Below are 25,226 nucleotides of genomic sequence, written 5' to 3'. Positions count from 1 at the left end.
AATGAGCTTACTGCTGCATCATTTCGGCTGAACTGTCAGCGTGATATGTTAATGATGTTTCATCGGGGGATGCCTCTTTACTCTGTGCAGCTGCAGCCGGGAACACACGCTTGGCGTCCAGGGGCCACAGGGGTTGTACAGTACGTCTCTAATGCCACTTGAGAATGTGCTCGTGTTTGTTTGGGTTGAGTGGGATGGATTGTTAAGTGTGTATGCGTTGTGTAGGCTTATTTAATGTTGTAAACTAATGTAATTTGTATGTGTTGAATATTAATTTATGCCAACAGTGCCATCTCTACACCATGCAGATAGCAGTGTTCACCTTGATATGGACCCAGCTCCCATCACTAGTCATCGCAGCATTTAGAGAATGGCAGAAGTGCTTATGCCAGTGTTTCGTTGCACCGTAACACCTGCATGAGTCTTAAGTTTCGCTGTAGGCTAATACATTATTTATAAATGTTAATCTAGATGCTTGTTGGAGTCGAAATGACTGTTCACCCAGGAGGAGCTGATACACTGATATGCGGGTCCCCGATCCATGAACCAGGGAGTCGATATAGATGTGAAACAACAGATGTTTTACATGACTCACTGAGAGGATAGCCTGCTCCTGGACTGGGTTAATCCCATGTGAGGATTTCCTCTTCGCGCACCAGCGGAATCACACCTCAGAGAGGCAAGGATGCTTATAAATGTAGAGGAAATAAGGTAACAACCTTGCTACGATCACACAATTTAGCAGAGAAGAATGTATAATTTGCACATAGATCACATGATTGGCTGGTGGGCTGCAGGTTAGTCCCACATCAGATCAGAAATAATAAGTGTAATTATGACTCTGTCCCCTTGAGGTCGCTCTCTCCCTCCTCTGGTCCCTGCAGCCTCCTGCTGTCCGCCTCCATCTCCTTGAAAACCTTATCAGCTGAAGTCATCAAGTGCTCTTGTTTGGCCATAATCTGATTTCTACAGAAGGGATGTGAATTGAAGTAAAGGCTGAATTAATCTGTGTCAGCATGCGTGGCCTCTTTCAAACAATGGGAGTGACGTAATGTGCAATATGGTGCCACAAAGACTATAATGAATCATTTAACTATTGTAAATATAGATGTGTCGCTGTGAATGTTGTCGATAGGACGCAGCATTAGACTAATGTTCCAATGACTGACATTATGCACGCTATTATTTATGGACATTATGTATTATTGTATTAGACTTGTTTTTTTCCAGTTCAAAGTGCAGTTGTGTTTTTCAAATAATCGATCGAGTCGGTCGTTTCCTCCGTTTTTGCCATGTAAAATCTGGACTGCAGCAACGCCGCACGACTTCTCTTTTTTTTTTTTTTTACCCACAATGCTGTTCGGCACGAGTTGTCGTGTGTGCGTTGTTTGTGGTGCTGAAGCTGCGCGTGCCTCGGAGGTTGCTACCATAGAAATCCACTCGAGCATCCTTCCGCGAGAGGACCAGAACAAGGAATCAGGTTTTTTTTTCTGCTGGGAAATGTCAGCATGTTTCTGCCAGCTGTTCTTAGCCTTCGCATCTCTTTTTAACCGCAACAATAATTGAACTTATTTTATATCAAGGCTGTTCTTCAAGCACAAGCAAACAAAGCGGAGACGTTTCTGAAACCGTTTCCTCGGCTGTTTTTCGAGGCTCGTCGTGTCTCCGGTGCCTTTGCCGCTACATGCTGCATCCTGTATGCACAGCACGCTGCTCCGGTCTTCCCCAACAAAACACACCTTCGTGCCCGAGCACCATGGCCCGTTCCCGGCGCTTTCCCTAAGAGCCATGGAAGCCAAACAGCACCCGATAAAGAGCCTTAAAAGCTACCCAGAAACAGGCGGCCGGAGCCTGGCAGCGGCAGCCGGAGGAGACGGAGGAGGAGCCGGCTCGGCTGAAATGGAGATGGAGGCGAAGATCCAGAAAGCCATCGACTTCAAGGTGGAGGGTCACCGCTGCTACAAGGAGAAGAAATTCCGGGAGGCGATCGGCAAGTACCACCGGGCGCTGCTGCAACTCAAAGGGGTGCATGTGGCCGACGGGACGACGGGCTCCGAGGTCAACCTGCTGAACCAAGCCGCGGGCAAGCTGACCGAGGAGCAGCGGAGAAACGTGGAGAGCACCGAGATCGAGTGCTACGACAGCCTGACAGGTGAGCGTCACCTGTGCACCCCCCCCCCCCCCCCCCCCCCCCACAAAAAAAACCATCCAGACCTAAAGTACTGCTGACACCGTTGTTCGTTCCGGTTTACCGGGTCCACACAAGCTTGTAGGCTGGTTGTTTCTGCAGGTGCCTGATTTGTGCAGTGCCAGATGAAATAAACTAGAACAGATCATGTGCTGATTGAATGGTGAATTGGATGTGCAAACTGCAAATTAGTGCGTTATTCAAGCCCATTATTTCAATGGAAGATGAAGTGTGAGTAAAAGACAATAAATAAAGTCACACGGCCAAGAGCCTCATAGGAAATATGCATGTTTTCACTATGTATGAGACGAGTTAATCACGCTGTTGTGTTGTAATATCAACATTTTCCAAGGGGGTCTGATGGTGAGAAGACACTCCCTCAACCATCCAGTGGGTGATGTAAGGCTGTGTCTGATGGCACTACACTACAGGGTTAACTGAGGAGTACTCCTGTAGTATCACTGTAGTATTTACACTGGTTACTACATCCAGCTGCTTTATGTGGGTGTTCCAAAAAATAGGCCTATTAAACTCATAAAACTAGAGTTACAATTAGTGATTATTTTTCATTTTTGGCTTCTAGGACAATCTGTCCATTTTATGTGTTTTCTTAAGGTTTTGATACGTTTGGTTTGTCGATACGTCTCTTCCTTTTGTGATTGATATTGAATGACATAATGTATTTTTGTAGTTTTGCTTCGTTGGGTGAGTGTGTGTAGCTAGGATGCTATGTTGGCGTCGTCAAAGCCCACCTAATTGCTGTTGTGTTGACAAGCAATTAGCAGTCCTTGGCTTTGCTACATGTACTCGGATTAAATGCTGTAGGCCTACTGAAATACATATTGCAGGAAAGCCTTTGTGAACCATCAATTGGAACAAAGATGACTTCTTCTCGTCAAATCAAGTCCATTTATTTTATTCATACAGCCTAATATTACAAATCACAAATGTGCCTCAGGGGGCTTTACTATCTGTATTTGTTCTAATATCTTGTTTTAATGGAACAACAGATATATTCAGTTTAAAATGATATGAAACAGAGAAAACTGCAAATCCTCACACTGGAGAAACTGGAACTGTGAAGACAAATCAATCAATCGGTTATCTATCGTTCATCCGCCCAATGGGAAGTATTCAGGAGTAAATATGCCTTTTAATTGTTTTGTATCAGGATTTACTGTATGTAAAGTATGGTTACAGTAGCACGAGAATACATACTTACACATTTCCAGTAGCTTTGCTGTAAACATATCATTATGAGTACACTATGTGCTCTGTATGCAGAGTGAGCAGATCATGATGATTGTTGTCATCCAGGAGTGAGATGATGACGGTGTTATATCACATCACTACCCATGTGCTGTGGTGGTGTTGTGCCTCGTTGCTTGTGTCCAGGTGTTGCCCAGTCATCCTGCCATCGTGCGCTGAAGGTCGCCTTGTTCTGTGCAGCGTCCAGCGGCCAGTGTGGAGCCTGTAGGGAGGCCACGGGGGCCTGAAGGAAAGGACGGGGGAGGGGAGAGTGAAATAAGGAAGGAATAAGAAGAATCAGGGGGAGGAAGAGGTTAGGAAGAAGCAGTAGATATAGTGGAAAGTACAAGGAAGTCCGTTAGAGTGGTATAAGAGAGATTTAGTAGAGAGAGGTGCAGCAGAGAGGAGGGGGAGGAAGGAGAGGAGGGGGAGGAAGGGGGAGGCTAGCACTCCACAGGGGACCATATTCACCATGGCAACCATCACCGGGCCTTTTCCCTGTTGTTGTGTTAATACTACCCCCCCCTCCTCCTCCTCTTCCTCACTGCTGCTTCAAACAGGAGTGTTCACGTAAACACAGGGAAACCTCATTTCAACCCTGCTTTGCAAAAATCACTGTGTTTACAACAATATGTGCTTTACTCTGATTGTTTGTTTGTTGATTGTTGGTGATCTGATGTTTACATTAGTGGTCTATAGCATATTTCTATTCATATTCCTGCTGATGTGCATTTAAATGGCTGTGATGTCTGCTCCACATTAAACCCACATAAACCCTATATTTCTGTCATGTTTTGGCTTTATTCTTGTGGTTATCTTCATTTAAAATGACACACATTGTATATAAAGGTCATTTCGCAGTATTCTCCGACGTCCCTCCCCTATCTGTCTCAGAACAGAGCCCATTGGTTTCTACTGAGGATGGAAATATTTAAAGAAAACTTCTCACAAACATAAAGTACATTTTTTTATGTAATTTCTAATTTCCTAAAACAACTGGACACTGTGTGTTTTTTAATGATTGATTGATTAATTGATCTTTAGCTGTACAGGCAATACTTGTTAGTAAGTTCAATCCAATGGCATTTGTTGACAATAACAAATATAAAACATCACAGCCGTACTTTTTATTAATGCAGATACAATTGAATTACTCCACATTGGGCTGAATCCAATATCATCGTCATCTTTCCATAACTCTCAGATTAACATTTCTTGGCTCGCGGCTCTCACGCCTGAATGAATGATAACAAATAACCTGAAGTCTGTCACAGCTTGAGACTTAAAATACTCATTCGTACTTGTTTGGAGTACCCACATTATAGTTTGAAATGCATTTTGCTTTACTTAAAAACTATTAAACTAAACATTTGACTCACTGGAATGAAAATGGCTCTTTTGTGATTAATAATTGAGTATGTGTATCATGCTTTTACTTTCAGATAATGTTCTCCCACCAAACTCTGAATATCTTTGCACAATTATACTTATTATTTCAAATATGCCGACCGTTTACCCAAAGTTATGCTGGGCAGGAGGTGGTTGCCGTGGTTATGAGTATAGAGCTGCCATGTGATTGGTCGGCTGTCTTTGGTCCTGATGCATGATTGGAGAGCAACAAGCAAGCAGCAGCACCAGAGTGAGAAGACTGCATGTACGTGTGTGTTTGTCTGTGTCAGCATTCACAGGCCGTGTGTGTGTGTGTGTGTGTGTGTGTGTGTGTGTGTGTGTGTGTGTGTGTGTGTGTGTGTGTGTGTGTGTGTGTGTGTGTGTGTGTGTGTGTGTGTGTGTGTGTGTGTGTGTGTGTGTGTGTGTGTAGGGGAGTTGCTTTCAGTGTTGCTTGACCTGCCGTTCATTGCTGACATTGCTGATTTTGTTTAAGTGGAGTGTATTGATGTGCATTTGTGAGTTGATGTGTTTGTTGAGTATTTCAATCAAGATTTCACGTCCTTAATATATGAGGAGTTAATGAAATGTGGTGCATTGTTGTAAATTAAACTACCCAACAGTCTTTAATAGTTCAACTACAACAGTTTAATATGTTTACATATTTATAATAATCCTGTAATATTATGTATAATAATAACACTTACAGTGGACATTTTCTGCATTAATTACTTTTGCTTTTGATATATCTGAAACGATTTGTCTGATGATCTATTATCTGGTCGACAGAACTATTTTGATGATCATATCAGTAATTGTTTAATCAAAAATAACCAATATTCTCTGGTTGTAGTGTCTCAATCGTGAGGATTTGCTGCTTGCCCTGTATTATGTGACAGTAGACTGAATACGTTAAGGTTTTTGACTGTTGGTCGGACAACACAAGCAATTTAAAGACATCACCTTTGGCTTAAGGCTTCTGTGACGGGTGTTTCTCAGCTGCTGGATGCTGACTGGCTTACATTTCACTGGTGCAAAACGTAAGATGAGAAAACATACTTTAAGGGGAGTGAAATAACAAAAAGGATCAGAGAAAAGTAGTGAGAGACAAAAAAAGGAAATACTTAAGGATTAAACAAGATGATTATATAGGAAAGACAAAATATTAGTGTTTACACATTATATGGGGGAGTGAATGTGTAAAGAGAAGAACAACTGAGAAAAGAGCCCCGACAGTATTGTTACCCGATTGTGTCAAACAGAAAGACGATGGATGATGAATGTCCTATTTGCTGGCCTTGTTAAGGAGACAGCCCGAGTCTGTGTGTCCCTGCAGGGCTGTATCTAAATGGGTTACACCACCACTGTGTCTGTCGCAGTTCACAGTGGTGCAACATGTTGGCCAGAGGCAGACTGCCTCTCAGCCCGCCTCAGCCATCCATCCACCCACCCACCGCAAACACACTGGGAGGCACGTACAGAAATAACAGATGTGACTGCAGTTTGTTTGCTCTTTTTCCTGATATCGATCATGAAGAAGCACCTTCAGCAGCAGCGTGTCTCTTTATATAAACAGCACACTGACAGACACACTGGCACACTGACAGACTTGTATCAACCAGTTTGGAAGCTTACGTTTTAATGGCTTCAAATGTGCATTAGAAAGTGTGAGGCGAATAAAACAGAAAGCAGGTTGTTGTGATCCTGTTGTGAGAGCGATGATCACTCTGACTTTTCATTATAGCTCCTGCTCGCTGTGATCTCTGCCTGAAACCTCCCTTTGTTCCTCCCAACTGGCTCAATCTGTGAATGCGTCATAAGTCACGGCCTTAGGAGAGACACCGCAGCACGGAATGAGTGAAATCGTTTGTTTTCGTAACATCAGCCACCTTTTCATTTAACTGCTGCAGCTCACTTGGCTCTGCTTGCCGTGATGATGATGATGATCCAGCAATTTTCACTCGCTAGTCACATTGAAAATTGTTCAACCGTTGAAAACAAAAACGCAAACAATTATTTTGCTGCAGTGAAAGAAGTGTGCCTTTGAAACGTGACTTTATGTCACACAGCCAGCTAATAATGCTCTTTTGTATTTACATGAAGATGCAGCTACGTGTTGGATAATTTAACCTGAGTAAGACGTTCACTGACCGGTTATGATCCGCTATAAACAATATATTTCCCCCCTGGTGTTTGTTTGTAGAGCTGTGTGGCTGTAGTTTATATCATGCATCTCACTCTGCCTTATCTACAATTAACTACACATTCAGTTATAATTTCCTGTTCATGAGGAAATAAAACATGTTAAATATAGCCGCAAGCTGTGATTACTGCAGCGGGGGACAAAGTGAAATCTAACTGCAGATTGGGGCTGAGCTGGTAGCATAAACAGGTTTTTAGAGCAACGTTTTTGCTAAAGCTGATGCCATAGGGCAGTTAGATCGACTAAAACAAAGATAAAATGCAAACTGCAGAGTCGTATGCTAATTAAGGGTTCGTTACTATGAACAACTTGTTTTTTTTTTACTGCACATAGTAATTTGATCCATTGTTTATAAAGCAGTTTTAATGACTTAATTTAGTTCCAAGCAGTTTTAAAACTTTTGTAATTTGGCCTGAATCTATTTCTGGCAAACGCTACGGGTAGCAGCAGTAACATAGCTACCAAGTCTTTGCTGCATCTCGGACGGACACCCCATGTTTGTTGACACCTAACTCATTTGCATTTTACAAGTACAAGCTGTTAATGTGTGTTTCCCATCATGTGTCCTGTATTCAGAGCCGCAGGGCCATCAATGAACTTCTGAACCATGACATGCAATTACCGGCCTTTATACTAAAGATTTAACGAGCCTGTTAGTGGCATCCACATCTGTGTCCTAGCTGGAAATAGCACTGCCTTCGTCATCAATCACATAACATAGAGCTTCCTCAACGGCCTTGAAAACTCCCCACATCACAGCCTCTATAAACCCAATCTTAATTCAGATGGGGGTTGTATTAATTATGATGTCAGTGGTGTGTAACCCCACAGACGGGTTGGTTTCCTAAGTCTACTCTTAACCCACTGCTAGTGAACATTCAAGGCTCGTCTACAAAAGAAGAACAGAATAGAAAACTCCTCCCTTTCGTCTCCTGCCAGCTCCGTCACCAGGGGACGTGGTGGAGTGCATGAGATAAAGGCAGAAGATGAAAGTGAGGGCGAAATGAGATGAGGAGAAGAAAAGTGAGATAGAGGGGTTAAGATGAAGAGGAAGCAGGGTTGAATTAGCAGTCGGTAGACTCAAAGGACCTCCCTGGTGCTTTGGAGAGAAGACGCGCACTATGTGCAATGTGCTCGTGGGAGGAAAGACATGTCATGCGAGGGTGAGAAGGGGGGAGGAAGATTGGTTGGAGTTTTTTTCTCCCTCTGTGCGTGCACGTCTGTCATTGGAGGGGCGGCCAGAGCCGAACGAGATCCGTCGGGTGCCAGGGCTGCAGATGGCGTGGCATTGCTGTCGGGTACGACCGGCAGTCTCTCTACTGTACCACTCGCACTGTACTGTTCTCTCTGTGCCAACCCTCAGAATTACCTCACAGCTGAAAGAGAGAGATGGGGGGGGGAGGCTGTAGATACAGAGGCTGAAATGGGGGGAGGGAGGGAAACCAAGGGAGCAGGAGAAACTGGACAGAACTCATAATTATGATGGGATTATAGACAGAGGAGGAGGACTGTAGAGGGGAGTGACATGGAGGGAAGGAGAGGAGGAAAATGCTTCCCTCTGTGACCTCTAAGGGGGGAGGGAGGGAGGTTTAGAGTTGTGTTCGTATTTTTTTTTTTTTATTGTGAGAAGGCTGAGAAATCCAATCCAGACCAAACTGATTTATATCAGAGCCCTGACAGGCCAAGATGACTCCTGTCACACGAGTAAATAGGATTCAGTCATCTGTCAGGAGGAAAAGGAAAGAGAGGGGCAGGCGAGGACTCAGAGGGCCGTAAGCAAATATTTTATAGGCTTTGTGTCACATCAGTTTATAATTGGAGCTCTGCTAACAACGTTGGTACTGTGCACCATAAATATATGTAAGCAAATTTCATGACAATCTATTCTCGCTGTTGAGACATTTTACTGAAGAATAAAAATATCGGAGCAAAGCTGATTTCTTTCGAGCGGCAGGATGTCCGATAAATCGTTGGGCCAATGCTGTACTGAAGGTGGTTCAGATGTCTTGCTGTTACAAAGCTGTAAGCAATGAAGAGCCTTTAAGGCACATTTACTGTGGTGAGTGTCTCTGATGGGCCATGATATGATTATGGGGTCTGGTTGCACCAGTGTGTGTACACTGAAAAAACATCGCAGTAGATAACTGGCTTGGAACAAGGAATGAATATTTGAATTAAAATAGATGACATTTACATACCAAATTTAAATTTATCTCATTTTGCTGACAGCTCAGCGGTTTATCAAAATGCTTTTGTTGAGCCCATGTGTTTGTAAGATGGGTTGGGTTTAGATTTTTGGACTGTATTTTCTGATATGGACAACTGAGTTGTGTGAAGTTATGAATTATTCAAAGTGTCTGTCAAACCTTTTTTTTAGTCCGTAGTTGAAAGTCGTGGCATCAGCCGAGAAGAAACTGAAACAGACGCCCTTTCCTGACAGAGAGAGAGAGAGAGCGAGAGAGAGAGCGAGAGGAAGATAAATACAGAGTATGCATCCTCTGTAAGCCATCAGTAATTAGAATTTGCTATTTGTGCATATCTAACACCCGGTGCTCCAGCCGACAGTGCAGAGTAAACCAACTGGCTCTTTATACTTATCCAAAGAGCTCCATGCTGGTCACTATCTGAGCTTTCCTCCCCCCGTTACATGCACCGCCGGGGGCTGACATTGAAAACCCGTCCTTGTTCCAGACTGTTTGTGGTGGCAGTGAAATGTAAAGGTTGTGTTGAGCCTGATTTGCTGATACAGCACTGAGGGTAACTCTCAGTGGAGCAGGTTCACCAGCAGTTTAACACCAGTACTGTCAAATTTAAAAAAAATACTATAAAGAGTTCCAATGTTAAATTGAAAGATGCTATTATCTAATTGTTTATTGACAATGGATGAAAGGGTTTCTTTGTGCATGAACCCACAGATAATTGTATCCATCACTTTCCATCCAAATGTAGCTCAAACTTTAACAAAATTTCCAGAAAATTGGAATTGTATGTCTCCATCCACGACTTATGCAGATATTTGGAGTTATTATTAGTTTAGTATCTGCTTGTTTATTTGTCTGTTTCATATGTTGATTAAAGGAACATTACAGTCTCCTCATCGCTCCACACAGATCTGATGTTTTTGCATTTTGTTTTTATAGATGCATCAACTCACCTACCTGATATTTCAACTTCTTTTATTTTGGAATTTCTGTAGTGAATAAAATCAAAGTGTATGGAAAGACTCTTCTTGTTTTGGTGCGCTCTCACCGCTCTCATCAGTGTAGCTTTCGGCCGTGGTTAAGCAGCTGTACGCTGCCTTTCCAGCCCCAAACGACAGACGGACACAGTTCTAGCCGGTGAACATAGTGGAGCATTTAGCAACTACAGAGCCAGATGTTTCCCTCATAAGTTGGTAGAGACAGAAAACATAGCTAAAGGAAAATATTGGACTTGCATCCATCAGGTGGACACAAACGTGACTCCAAATGAATCTTAATGTTGCTATGTGTCTGCTGGATGTGTAAATACAGTGTGGGAGTATAGCAGTGATTCATATTGGAAGAAAGCAGGCTGCCAGCATGTATCTTTTTGGGAAATTATAAAAGCTCATGCTTTAGCTGTTAATTTACTTCAGGTACTTAGTGAAAGAGCTTTGCTACCTCACAGATTAAGGCTGACTCCATGAGATTCTGAGACAAACCGTTTGGCAGTTGTCTCTGTTGACCTTTCCAAAGACTCCCGCATCTATCTTATCGCAGTAGAACTCAGAGAGCATGTTTCTTTACAGCTATTGTGGGTAAGAAATACAAGAAAGGGATCAAAATTAGCAAGCACACTTTACGTTTCAATGTTTGACTTGAGAGTGCGTGTTCAGAAGCAGTTTGACAGCAGCATAAGACAGTCGCCAAAGATCTGCTGAGCTATAGGCCGGAGTCTGCCCAGTGTCCACATATGAACATATGACATCACCAATCAGATAATGGCCAAGCTAAGGGCCACAATGAAATTATGTCTGTCAGGGAGTTCAATTATAGACATAACCTCAATAAAAGTCTCTTTTAAACTGCACTTATCTACTATATCAATGCGTGGTTTTACTCACCAGAATAAAAGTAATATAAAAAGTCCTGGACCTTCCTTTGGCCCTCAGACATTTAAAGATGTAAAACAAATGTTGTAATGAGTTAAATAAAGTCACGACTGCATGAGCTGCTCGTCATTTTCATGAGCCACCCTGAGTACCGTGGGGTTACGGTACAGACAAGAAATTGCTCGGCATAAGTTCTGGAAACTGCGACGTGAAATGGCGAGCATTAAATGGAGAAGATAGCTTCCTCACTTGTATAAATATTTAAGTAGATGAGCATTAATCCTGAGTCAGCGACTATTTAGGAGGGTGGAACAATGTAGGAGGCTGTTTGATGAAGCAAGGTGGAAGATGGTGAAGCATGATGATGAGGATGATGAGGAAGTCAGACTGTAATCTTCTACTGGACACACTCTACTGTGTGATTGACGGTGGTTTTCTCCCCTCTCTCTGGAACAAAATGTGCTCGTGGATGGCAGATGTGTCGCTGGTTAAGTTTATATATTCACATTTTGGGAAAGACATTTATTCGCTTTAGATGAGAAAATCGATATCACTCTCATTTCTGCCTAGCAGCTTAGTTTAGGATAAAGATGGACACTGGCTCCGTCCACAGGTAACAACATATGGCTACCAGCACCTCTAAAGCTCACCTATCAACACATTCCCCCCATAAACCCACAAATTGTCATTTTAATGCTTTGGTTTAGAGCTTTGGACAGAAGCTAGCTAGCGGGTTGTGTATTATAATGTTGGCTATTTCCCCACTGGTTTGTTGGCAGTTCTTTTCACCTAGTTGGAGATATCGGGAATTTATGACAACGGCAATATCGTCTCCCACAACATACAGGCGTGACGTGTTTTTATCTGACTACTTTCTTATGATCTGAATTAAATGACACGAACACAGCATAGGCTAAGCTAGCCAGTTGTTGGCTGTAAACCTTTTATTGAACACACATACAGTATATATATATATATATATATATATATATATATATAAACACATGAGAGTGGTGTCCATCTTCTCATCTAACTCTTTGCAAGAAAGCAAAAACAAAATTCCCCAGTTGAAAATGCAGTTCAGGGTGTATCAGCAAACTACTCTCATGGAGGTATGATGGAGATTTCCTGTCTTCAATTATCTGTCCCCCAAAATCCACACATGCAACCTATACTCATACATTTTCAGTGTGTAGTCATGCCCATTGAACATGGCTCTGACTCATTTGTCCCGGCACTCTACATTTCCAGCTACTCCAGAGGGGCTGTTGAGACCCACATAACAAGAGCGATCAGAGAGAGTAATTATGAGCATGTTTTTGACACCATATGGGGCTGCGTTAGTCTTCCACTACAGTGACGCATAATCAAAGAGATCATTTGCACCACTTGTTTTAAGTGGAATGGTATTTACAAAAAATCGCAGCATTTTCTTATGCATATTTCCTCTCAGGAAAAGAGCCTGTTTTATATTCCTTATGTCACATTTTGAATACTAAAAACACTCAGCTGCTGCATTACAGGAGTGGCTGCTTCCTTTAAACAAACATTGGGTAAAGACAAATCCTGACAACAGCTATTGAAATGAAGTAAGGGTTGAAGATGAAAAGCAGCAGCTTCTCAGTAGTTGAGGCACATGTAGACGAGAGAAGAAAGAAAGATTATAGTGACTGTAGTGTTTCAACATTTTAGCCACTGCCCCAGCTGTAGAAGAGTTGTTTTAATGCACCTTTGGTGTAGATCCAGCCGCCGTGAAAATAATAGATACGCTCAGATATCCAACAAAAACCAGCCGATGCAATCAACAATGTCAGATTCAAATGCAAGCTACGTGTTTGTGTAAAAGTCGGGGAACTAGACGATAGCAGATGTAAGAGTTGTGATGGATTCTTAAACAAAGAGACGAGATAACATTAAAAATCTGTGTTTGGTCGCAACTAAAGATAAGACTCCCTCCTGGCTCCGTGTGTTCCCAACCTCCCTTTGTTAATTATTCCACACCCCCGATGATGATCAGTGAATCAGAACTATAACCAAAAATATAGGAGGTCTTGAAATACTTATTCTTTTAATATAAACAAAATCTGCTCCCCTACAGAGGTGACAATGCAGTGGGTGGCTGGTGAAGGTGGGGCAAATGCTGTGTCATGTCAGTGCAGACGAGCCCTGGTGATAAAGCGAGCTGAGAGCTGTCTCTCTGTCCCTCTCGATAACAGAGGAAGGCATTCGCCAAAAGGTTTTATTTGGAGCTATTCTTAGTGGGCCTTGGAGAGACCGGCTACACTGTCTGAGAACTGTGACGTCAGCCTGTTGGATCAGATTTCGCTTGGAGATTGTTTCTGCGATGGCGATTGTTGTGACGACGACTGTGCACGGTCTCTGTAAATACATCTGTCGCAGGTCTGTGACATTTGTAAAGGAGAGGTGGTGAGAGGTGAGCAGGAGGGCAGAAGTGGAAGCGCGAGTGTGGGGAGATGGAGGGCTGTGTGTCTGTGTGAGAGTAATGGGTCTCTACTTCTGCCATTATCTATCCTACAGAACTAATTACAAGGTGATGGACAGCAGACTAATCAGAAGGGCCACGGCTTGCTTTAAATTAGCCGGATCGCGGTGTCACGCCTGGTGTGATGGAGAGGAGGAAAAAGAGGGAGGGGGTTCAGAGGGGTGGATGAGGTGATGTAGAGAGAGAGAGAGAGAAGGATGCAGAGTTAAAACTGCTCTTTCTCTCTACTTCCTGCCCTTTGTTTGTCTCCCTCCTCTTGTCCTCTGTACCTTTCATGCAGAAATCCTGTCATTATTTTCCCTCGGCTGTGTCTGGATTTTGTTTTGTCAGAGCTGTCTCTATCTCTGTCCTCCCTCACCCCCTGTCTCTCTTGTCTTATTTAAGCTTCCTGCCTCTCTCTCTCTCTCTCTCTCTCTCTCTCTCTCTCTCTCTCTCTCTCTTATTCCTCCCAGGCACTGGCGCTCTGTCAGCTAAATGAAAGCGAATGCAGGATCTGTTTTTTTCAGACATGATGCTTGAGGCAAACCAGTGGGGTTCCTGAGCATGTGTTAACCCACTCACCGCACCTCTCATTCGACATTCAAGCAACGGAAACGCACATTCACACACTCGCACTTGAGTCGACAGCTGCTCTGCACCTGTTGGCATTTCTTTCTGGGTTTTGAGACGTTCAAATGCATTTTTCTGTTCCATTTATTTCCAACTTCCTGTGTTTCATCTATTTTTTTGCCTCTCCTTAAATCTGGCAGTGAGACAGAAGTTCCTCAGGAACAAAAAGATACTTGCACTCATGACGCTGACACTAAACGTGCGCTCCCACAGTGTCGCAGCCTCAGCTCACTCTTCTGTCCCTGTCCTCACAACCATTAAGACAAATCTTGTCTGCACCACTGATTTTCTGTATGCAGTCACACCTCGTTATTCCTCCTCTCTCATCTCTCGTGATACTTTAGCAGCATGGCTGTGATGGACGTTTTGGTTCCCAACCTTTTTGGTCTGCAACTAACAATTATTTTCTCGATTAATGACTCTGAAAAGGTTGCTTTTCTCCATTTTCACTTGGCCCTGATCCACAACATTATTTGTGTCTGCTTAATTATAAATTTCACTTCAAATGTTTCAGTTTATCCGATAAATGATTAGATTATATAAATAACACGGGCTTGTTTAATTTCTTTGTTGTCTCATAGGAGCTGCAGCTTTCATTGTTCTGTTCTTCATTCAAGGCCATTTTTAGGCACGAGCGATCTGCAGTCGAGAAGTGCTGCGTCAGAGCGGCCGTTCATTGTGTTCACCTTAATGAAATCGACTGAAAACATCAGGCCTCTGCAGTATAACCATACAGACCTCTACACACATCAGTGAGCATCGACAAGATGAGATACATTACAATTATTTCTAAAACAGTGATATGATGGAAAATGGAAAATAATGCTCCCTCTGTCTTACTCCAAACAACGTCACGCCAACGTTCTTAAAATAAATCCCCGCTAAAATCCTGAAAACAACCTGTGGCGAACGTACTGAAAACCACTACCTGCTATAATACTGAAAGAAATAAAAGGTGCCGCAAACATTCTCTGAACGCTCTGAAAGCAACGTTATGTAACGTTATTGCGCAGAATGAACAGTAACATATCAAATTAATTTAGAACGTAGATAATATGACAATACAGGACACAAACAGGGACCCTCATTGCTGTCTCTCAGTGGACACCATGGCTCCAGTGATATTGTTCTACTGTTCTTTATGGGACCTCTGTTTGTCCATGTCCCTGCCCAGCCTTCTCTGATGTTCCTGTCATTATCACACCCTTAATGCATCTCACCACACTCTACATTTCCTCTGGCATGCCATCCATCTGCCTAATGGGCAAGGGTGCGGCCGGCCAGTCATTACTTGTGCACACTGCCTTTGTGTGTGTGTGTGTGTGTGTGTGTGTGTGTGTGTGTGTGTGTGTGTGTGTGTGTGTATATCTGTACAGTCATCTTTTTAGCCGTTGTCTGCATCAAACAGTTCATTTAAAGTCACCTGTGTGTGTGTCTCTGTGTGTGGTTGTGTCTTCATATATCCAAGACCCACTTGATTGTTCGCAGTCACCTGTGTTACTGTGTGTGTATGTGTGTGTTTGTGACCCTGCCCATGCCATTGTGTATCTGCTGCTTGCACTGTCGGTGTGTATGTGTATTAAATGTCTTGTGTGTGTGCGTGAGTGCCAGTGAACTCTCTCTAACTGCGTCAGCCATTAGGCCATTATGGACTGTAACTGAATCCTCTGAAAGCTGTCCACTGCTGCAGGGCGTTGATGGATGGATGGGTGTGTGGAGGGATGAGAGTAGTCATGTCGTAGCCGGACGGTTGTGAAAACAAAGAGAGGAGTGGAGTCGGTAGAGAGGTGTGCAGGAGAGCTCGAGGGCATCTGAGGCGAGTCCCACTCTACTGAGCTGGCTTCTGATCACTGAAGACGGGAAACAGCTTCCACCTCGCTGCTTTTGTTCTTCTTTCTATGAGGGTGTGTGTGTGTGTGTGTGTACATCCATCTAATAATGATGGCATTATTACATTTTGAATACTCTATAGAACAACACCCATACAAGAAAGTCAAAGGGCTTATTAGGAGGAAACAATATGTTCACAGAGGTTGATGGGTTCAAATGTTTAAATTGATGTTTATTCACACAATTGATAGTCATTTTTTATGTACTTGGATTGATGTTATGAATAATAATAAAGAGTGTATTTTTAAAAGGGGGCAGAGGTAGAGGTAAAGACAGTTTCATTATAATTTTATAAATTTAGTTGCACCTCCCCCCTCATTTTAACTGCATATGATCGAGTAAAGTTCATGTGTGCAGCTGTGAGGCTTGAGGCGGTGACTCGACACACAAACATGCAGCAAACACAACGTACCGCCAGACTACCACACATATCCAACTTCAATAAATACCAAAACACAATGATTGTTATTGAATTGGTCCGTCCCCCTGATGTCCATGATGAATTATTTAGTGTTTTGCACTTGAGTTGTTGACGGGTGGACAGTCTACAGTATGTCTCTGAGGCTCAGGGGGGATGACAGGTAGAGGACCACACACTCCCCCCTACTCCTCACCCTATAGTCTCCCACAGGTCTCACCTCTTCTCCTTTATCGTCCCACATATAAACCTCCTCTTCCTTCTCCTACTGCAGCCATGTCCCTCATCCCTGCCTCCCTCGACTCACGCTCGACTCGCCCTGCCTCTCAGCTAATAGTGCCTGACTCATGTTATTCACAGAGCTGTCTGTGTGTCAAGGGCAGACTCAGGGGAGAGAGGGAGGGAGGAGGGAGGGAGGGAGGGAGGGTTACAAAGGAGTCCGACATGACAATGGTTGTACAAGGAGGGATAAAGGAAATTTATTTTTGATGTATCATCAGATAGATTAAGACACCGACATAAAAAAGAAAAAGAAAAAGTAGAGTGGAAACAAAACCTCGAGTGCTTGTGATCACCAGAGGGCAAAGTGATATCTGAGCCATCAGCAGGCATTTAAAAGCTTTAGTGGACTAAAAGCTGTGTGTGTGTGTGTGTTTGTGAGTGTGCGTCTTTACTAATGAAGTTATTCCGATCTAAGCTGATCTCAGCTACAGTGAGATACAAGGCCTGTTCCTGAGCACTCCACATTGCACTTCATGGCGTGCCCGTCAGTTCAGGGTTCACTCACATCTCATCCCAAAGGACCTCTGCTGTACCTGTCGCTCACTTTGACTGCTTTTCTTTTCCTCGTCTCTTCTGCTGCCCTCGCTGCTTACGACACATCCGCTAAGTCAGTATTCGCAGTGTTCAATCCATCATTCTCAAGATGAAATTTCTCTCCCATTCTTGTTTTTTTGAATGTTGAGCTCAACAGCAGCATGTAGAGACATTACTCTCCTGCCCCAGGGCTCGAACTGCTTGCACAACGTTTTGACTTCTCTTTGCCAGGAGACATTTAGTATTAAGCTATTTATAGTCACTATAGTCACTGCCATCCTGAGGAATGAACCGTGGAGGCTACATTTCACTGTCGCTCTGTTGAAAGGCGCAGAGTGAGATGTCAGCAGAATATCCCCATCTTTGTTTGACATACATAATTGTCGTTTAATCTTCACTGACTGCGACTCGAGGCAACTGCTTTAAATTAATCATTATTCTAATTAATTTAAGTCTTTTCAACTTACAAACCACTAACTTGTTCCCCCTCTTCCTTCCTGCAGCGTGTCTGTTGCAGTCGGAGCTTGTAAACTACGAGAGGGTGAAGGAGTACTGTCTGAAGGTGCTGAGCCACCAGAGAGACCATTTCAAGGCCATGTACCGAGCCGGCATCGCCTTCTACCACCTGGGGGACTACGAATGTGCTCTACGCTACCTGCGTGACGCCAAGAACCGCGAACCCTCAGGTGAGGACAAACTGTGTATTCAGCTACACCCTCATAACAAGTTGCAGAGGTGGATAGTGTCGTATTACTGCACGTTGAAACAGAACTCTAGTTTTAAGGTTATAGTATTTTACTGTAAGTTGAATTAGTGTACCTGTAGGGGATGTGATTATTAGCCATAATGTATTATTAACAATGGTTCATGTTCTTACCGTGGGTACCTTTGAAGACCATCAGGTCATGTCTTTGATATTTAGATCTTTTGTGAATCAACAGGGTTTGCTAACATGAGGGGAGTTGATTTCATACAATTAAAAAAATCCACATAATTTATATTCTATTAACTAATTCAGAATTTTTTTTAGTGAATCATGTTTAAATTTCAGGCAAACAAAATTATACATAGATACAAGTTTTACGATATGTCCCCATTTTGTGTATCCTTGAGACATATTGAATTCTTTCTCGTCCACATGATCCATATTTTCTTTAGTCTTATTCTTCGCTGTGTTTGTTGCTGCACGTCTTCATTAGTGGAGGAGCAGGGCACCATTGGCAGGACTGTGTACCAAAGTAACGTATTGCAGAGTTTTTCATCTGTTCTCTGATGAGCCTCGTGTCAGTCCGTGTCAGCAATCTTGGCCGTTTCGATAAACAATATGAAGCTGTGTTATTTGGGAGCTCTGTTTTATGCGTGTGCAGGTGGACTGCGGAGCTTCGTGGGATTAGTAGTTGAAGTTTTTAGTCTTGTGCCATTGGTGGTTGGCCCTAATTAAGATTTATAACTGTTAGATTAGATATTTAGATATTAGAAAGTGAATGACGCTTTTACTTCTGGCCACTTGGACCATAATGTGACTCTTCTTTTCATTTCAACCTTTCTGCCTCACATCCACTACATCTTCTCTCTCCATCACAGACACCAACGTGCTGCGGTACATCCAGCTGACAGAGATGAAGATGAGCAGGGGTGGTCAGCGGGAACGGGAGAGCTTTAAAGAGACGCAGGGATAACCCTCGACCTCTTCACCCTCCTGACCCCTCAACCTTTGACCCCTCATCGACCCTCCCTCTTTCGTCCTCAATCGACTCCTGACAGCAGCACAGCCCACGGACCGAAGAGACAGACCCAATCACCCGCCAGCGATGGATAAAAACGGGAGACATATCAAGCTCTGTCTGCAACCCGACCTCCTTTTCCTTCTCTTCCCTCTTCTTCTCCCTCTTTTCTCCCTCAGGTGCTGTGGCTCCTCTCCCTAGACGCAGACAGTCGAGCAAACTTAAAAAGAAAATTATAAAATGCTGTATTATACTCATACGAAACAGTCATCGTAGTGGAACGAAAAAGGAGCTTCAAAGTATACATATGAATAATGGACATTTGCGTGATTTAGTAAATGTTTTTAAGACAAAAAAAATGCATTTTGTTTCTGCTCTCTTGCTCTCTCTCTTTTTCTCTCTGCCTTCTCTCCGTCTTATTTCGAACTCTCGACTCATAAGCAGGTGATAGTGAGGGGTGTTTGTGTGACACATATCAAGACCATAGCCTAATTTGATTGTACATCCTTCCCCACTAGGGCTTACTCAGGCCGCAGACTATGGGACAGTCTAGCACGAGAAACCTTTCATTAAGTAGAGAAAAACGTCTGCCTCTGTGCTTAATCTATCACTCTGCTGTCTCACTTTTCTCTCCTGGATGCCGTATAACTTAGTTTCTGGACTGTTTTTGTTTTCAATTCAAGGGCTAATTCAAGTGTTTGTAAACCGTTACTAGGGTTTTTAATTTGCTTTTGGTGTCCATCATACTTGGTAGTTATCTGTTGTTGAACGCATCTGTGTCTCCAGTGGTTCTTGCTGTCATCAGGTGTACTAATGTAGAAACTGGTGTATCTTGAATCTGTTGTCCGAAGCCCCTCCTGGGTCATGTGTTCGCCGTTCAGAATGTGGAAGCCCCTCCCTTTCCTCCCGCCCCTCTTTATCCTCCCGTTAATGATGTCACAACGGAAAATAGCCAATGGGATCGGAGTTCCATCAACCGTCGTTGGCTAGATGGAAATCCACTTTAAAGTTTCACAGCGACAAACACTTTAAAATTTCTGAACGGAGGTGCAACCTTTTATCGGTAACGCTAAAGCTTCCCAGACAGCGATAACACACCGAGGAGACTCTGGGCAGCGTTAGTGCAGGGGAAACAATCACACACACATCTGTCCTGGCGGTCTAGACCGCCATCTTGCAGCACTCAGCTTTAGTGCACTTCAACTATAGTGTGCCATTTGAGATTTCTTCCTCCTTTAGTTTTTTGATGGATAAAACACCTACCTGTGTTTGAAAATGGTTTAAAATCACAGCATTCGCATTAGACAGCACTACTGATCACATGGTTTGTGGATATCCATTACTAGCTGTCAAAACATACATAAATGATTTGCTTCTCTTGTAACTTGTGAAGCTGAATCATTGATAATGCAAATATTGCTCTTATAATAGCTTTGCCACAGGCTTAAATCTGCCTGCGCTGTTCTGCAGATGGTTGGATTGACGATTTGTGAAAGCATGACCTGAAATTCCCTTTATCTCTGACGCCATGAAACCCAGTCTCCTCTTTCCCGTGTCCAAGCCCACCTCCTGCATGTAATGTGCGGCTCCAGAGAGTTACTTCAGATGTATGGGATAGGGATTATATCTGCTCTATTGCTTCCTGTCATGGCATGCTGCCACACTGTTCTCTCATACCTAGTTTATCCATTCTGCCCTTTAGAAACACAGAAGGTGGCAACAGTCTGTGATCACAGCAGCATAATAGATATCAAATAAATCTTGAAAAAAAAGAGGTCTTTAATAAATCAGGGTCACCTTCTGCCTCAGCCAAGGTGAGAGATAAGAGGTAATTCCACAGCGTAGGATATTCAAAAAGATGTGGAAGAGGAAATCAAAGAAAGATGCTGTAAAAGATTCATCCTCTCAATATTTCCAGTGACCCGTTAGGAGGTAAATAGGGACTTAAGTGTGTCAATGGGACTCTGGAAAGACGGCACCATGTGTTGAGGGGACCGGCATGGCACAGAGGGGCTCCAGTGGAGGGAGAAGTAGGCCATCATCATCATCGTCATCATCCCCAGTAGAGCAGCTGCAGCTCCAAGTCACCCCGGCTGCAGAGACACAACATTACAAACAGGAAACGTTTATGTCACATCATGTGGCTAATAGTATGTGGACATCTGAGCGTTAAAGTCCTAACTTCAGGTATCACTATAAAGTGCATACATTTCACACTCTGATTTCAGACACTAAATGGAGATTTGAGACACAACTAGACTTTTTAACAGCAGACATTTTGACTTCTAAAAGCAGGAAAAGCTAAAAGAAGATTAAACTGTGCGGCCAGAGGTGTCCACTTAGCTGTATTAGCCATATAGTGTACATGATATGAGATATTTCTTAAAGTAAAAGTTTGACATTTTGGGAAATACGCTTATACGGAGCTTTGGCAGCAGCAGGTTAGCTTAGCTTAGCACAAAGACTGGAAACAGGGGGATACAGCTAGCCTGGCTCTGTCCAAAGGTGACAATATCCGCCTCCCAGCACCTCTAAGGCTCACTCATTTACAAGTTTTATTTTTGTGTGTAATCTGTACAAAAACTGACAAAAAGTGAAGTAATTCCCAAAGTGTCGAACTAATAAGTGACATCGAAAATGAATTCGATGTCATTCATTTCTCAGAGAACAAATCACTGGTGTAAAGCACAGATCATTATAAAGAAAATGACGTGTAATTCTCACAAACACCGAGTCAAAAACATTTGATCACCCAGCTCTGGGGTTGAGGCTTTGGTATCCCAGAAGAAATAATTCAGCAAACAACAGCGATGAAATGGCCCCTGAAGGCTCGGTCTCCATGGCTGCCTGGGCTAAGTCTACTCACTCAGGGGCCCCTCAGGGACAGGTCTCCTCCCATGGTCCTCTCTCCATGGCACTAGTCCACCATCTTGTTATTGTCTGGCTGTGTTATGTCATTCTAGCTCAAGGTGTACTACAACCGTCTAGGGACAACTCGCTTCACATGAAACGAGTTCATTCGTGGCTGATCAGTTCTTGTTTAACGGCAGAGCTGCCGGCGAGGCTGTTATTGTGAGCGTAATCTGTGCAAATAGAGATAGAGACACCATCTCTGCATCAGTGTAACAAAAAGCACAACAAGAAAAAAAAGAGACGGAATAGTCAAACTGTCTGTGTTATTTCTGCTCTTTTGCTTTGATGTCATTTGAGGTAAATGTTTGTCAAATGTCAGAGTAGTTTTTGTGAATATATGATACAAATGTACAAAAAAAAAATTACAAAAATGGAAAGTTTTATGGTTGTGAAGAGCTTTACTTTACTGAACGACTTTATCAGCGGAAAAGAAAAGCAAGAGACAGAAAAGAGAATTTATAGCTGCTCCACAGAGCTGCTCCGTGATTGCGTCTGTACTTGTTGGTATTTCTGTTGATGTCCCTTTTCGTCAAGGGCTCCAGAACCGGCTCAGAGTTTGTGCATTGACCTCTGACCTGCCTCCTCTGTTTCTGCACGGTAAGACGAACAGAAACGCAGAGCAGGAGTGAACTCTGAGTAACTTGTATCAGAGCGCAGAGCTGCTCCTCAAAGCCACAGATCTCCATCCTGTTTGGTTCTGTGGAGATGGAGGGGAAACAGAAGGACACGAAGCTGGGGACGTCAAAAACTAGGACTTCGTTTTTGTCCTGCCTCGCTCCCAAGAGGCCTTTTCCCGTTTCAACATCCAAACATCACAGGCCTCCGTCACTGGTTTTACTGGTCTGCTGGCCTGGGAATGCACTATTGACTTGTAAAAGAAGATTATGAATAAAGTTTCAAACAGAGAAATATTGTTGTTGTTGTTGTTGTTGTTGTTGTTGTAAACAAAGTATGTTTGCAGGTGTAACAGAAGTACTACTGCAAGTTGTTTAAAGTCTTATAAATTGCCTCTTGAGTCAGCGTCCGTCAGAGCCGAAATCTACAAGTTAGAAAATGAAAAAACAAATCTGGAGGTGTGGAGTTAGAAAGAAGAACTGCTCCTCAGTACTCATAGTAGGCTCATATGAGGCATACTGTGAGTACAATGAAAGATCTGTGGCTTACTATTTTAAAGGGACATTCCTCCAATTTTACACAATATATCAGTGTATTTGTCAGCAGTTGAAAACAGATGTATCGTGTGCTCTGTGGCCCTGGAGAAGTCATATCATCTCACAAGATCTTCATCAACAGATTAAAGTTGCTCAGTGTGATGGAATTGTAGACCGTTCATTTTTGTCTGAGCACTTTTAGGACTTCGTGTTGGCCTTAGTCATGTGATACGATTGTCACAAATAATAGATGCTCACAATCGAACATCCTACATTTCCCATAATGCAACCAATAACATCTTCTCTGTTAGAGTCTTCTCTGGTAAACACTGACAACTCTGGTTCGAGTAGTACTATCTGTGATGAGTAAGTTGACTCCCCTTTAAACATCTTACACTTTATTCTTGTTCAGGTTCAACACTCAGATCATTTTAGAATAAAGCTTCACTCGTGGTTTAAATATTTAGTTCAGACAAAGAGAGTCCTGCAGATCTGAGGACACACCAACTGGCAGGCAATCTGGTTAGTTGTTCACTTAAAAATTGAACACAGAACTGTCTCTCCTCTGTCATCTCACCTCATCCTCTGTTCCTCTCTGAAGTGATACTAACACTGTCAGCCCCATGAATCTTTTTATATTCAGAATGTGACATGATTCCTCCTGGAAAGAAAAGGAAAGAAGGGAATGAAAACAGAAAATGTGATGGAAAACCACGAAGGGGAAGATGGAGAAGGTGATAAACATGTGAGAGTATCTGCTGTTAAAGAGAAAGCACACACTGTCCTCTTCCCACCAGCCGTGTGTGTGTGTGTGTGTGTGTGTGTGTGTGTGTGTGTGTGAACCGACCAGACGACGTTCAGCCTGCTGACTCCTTTTTCACTGACTCTTTAACATGTCTCTCTCTGTCTCTCTCTCTCTCTCTGTCTGTCTGTCTCTCTCTCTCACTCTCTCTGTCTCTGTCTCTTTCTCTCTCTCTCTCTGTCTCTTTCTCTCTCTCTCTCTGTCTCGCTCTCTGTGTCTCTCTCTTTCTCTTTCTCTTCCTCACTTACTTTTCAGGCCCATCGTCCCTTTTTTGCTGCTTTTTTTCTTTGTTGTGGCTTTTAATAGCATCACCATGGAAGTGAAGAGGGGTTGCTAGGTAACTGGCTGGCGTCTGGAAGGGTGTTTGATTGGCGGTCACACTGACAGACACAACTGTGTGTGAGTGTGTGTTTGCTTCATCTCTGCACACTGCATGGTACAGTGTGAAATATCACATCCTGGTTTTGATTTAGAAGATTTATTTTTCTAACGTCTCAAATTTAATCTTAAAATCTTCTGTAACTGCCGCGAGAGCACCTTCATCGGCCTTTCATGGCCTATGACTAACCGCAGAGTCAGAGAGCAACTATAGGAATTCATTACATGGAGAATATAATGCAGACCGGGAAATGATATGACATCATAGGCCACAGTGCTGGCACCTAGAGGACTGTGTCTGTTACTGCAGCTGCCTTTGTTTAGTAACAACCATCAGTACTCCGTCCACATCAACTCAAGTTATTGGACTTAACGTTACACTTCTACCACACGACATTTCAGAGGGAAATATTGTCCTTCTTACGCCACTATATTTCTATATTATTTTTTATATTTTATTTTTATGTCACCGGTTATTTGTAAGATTTTGATTTTACATTAAATAACATACTCGTGAAACACTACACATTTTGACTAGTAACCTCTTGTAATAAAGTCGGGGCCACCTGTCGTGTTTCAGATGTCTGTCAGTTGTTATCAAAGAGTGATTTCACCTCTGACCTCTCAGAGTTTCATTTAGATAAATGTTTAAGGCTCAAAGAAGAAGAAAATGTTATTAAATATTAGAGAAAAGTAAAATAATCTCACGACCCCTTTAGATTCCTGTTGTGACCCTTGGAGGGGTCTGACCCTTAGATTTGGAACCAGCAGACTAAACTATCAAACTGCTTATAAAGTATTTGAAACTACCTCATATGTGACCTGCTACAGCTGTAAAATACTGAATGCATCAGTATTAACAATCTAACAAGTACTTTTCTGTTGATGCTTAGAGAAGATTTTCTTCTGTACTTCCACTTGTAAT

The 25,226-nt window shown here is 42.9% G+C and overlaps 1 protein-coding gene across 1 annotated transcript; it reads left to right on the top strand.

Moving 5' to 3' along the window:
• Nucleotides 1–111: 111 nt before the first annotated feature.
• ttc9b (tetratricopeptide repeat domain 9B) lies at nt 112–19,333 on the top strand. Its single transcript, XM_076100033.1, has 3 exons — nt 112–2,152; nt 17,837–18,019; nt 18,918–19,333. The coding sequence occupies exons 1-3, from the start codon at nt 1,699–1,701 to the stop codon at nt 19,010–19,012; spliced, it is 732 nt and encodes a 243-aa protein (XP_075956148.1). The 5' UTR covers nt 112–1,698; the 3' UTR covers nt 19,013–19,333.
• Nucleotides 19,334–25,226: the final 5,893 nt, after the last annotated feature.

The sequence above is a fragment of the Anarhichas minor genome, unplaced genomic scaffold (genome assembly GCF_050575085.1).
Source record: "Anarhichas minor isolate MPS153535 unplaced genomic scaffold, ASM5057508v1 ptg000026l, whole genome shotgun sequence".
NCBI lineage: Eukaryota > Metazoa > Chordata > Actinopteri > Perciformes > Anarhichadidae > Anarhichas > Anarhichas minor.
The sequence above is the reverse complement of the archived record's forward strand: the minus strand, read 5'-3'. Positions and strand labels throughout refer to the sequence as shown.

Excerpts from the sequence above, each read along its gene's own strand:
- ttc9b (XM_076100033.1), top strand. The coding sequence starts at position 1,699 with ATGCACAGCACGCTGCTCCGGTCTTCCCCAACAAAACACACCTTCGTG. Across the intron at positions 2,153-17,836 it reads GTGCTACGACAGCCTGACAG|CGTGTCTGTTGCAGTCGGAG; the intron begins GTGAGCGTCACC and ends TCCTTCCTGCAG. Across the intron at positions 18,020-18,917 it reads CAAGAACCGCGAACCCTCAG|ACACCAACGTGCTGCGGTAC; the intron begins GTGAGGACAAAC and ends TCTCCATCACAG.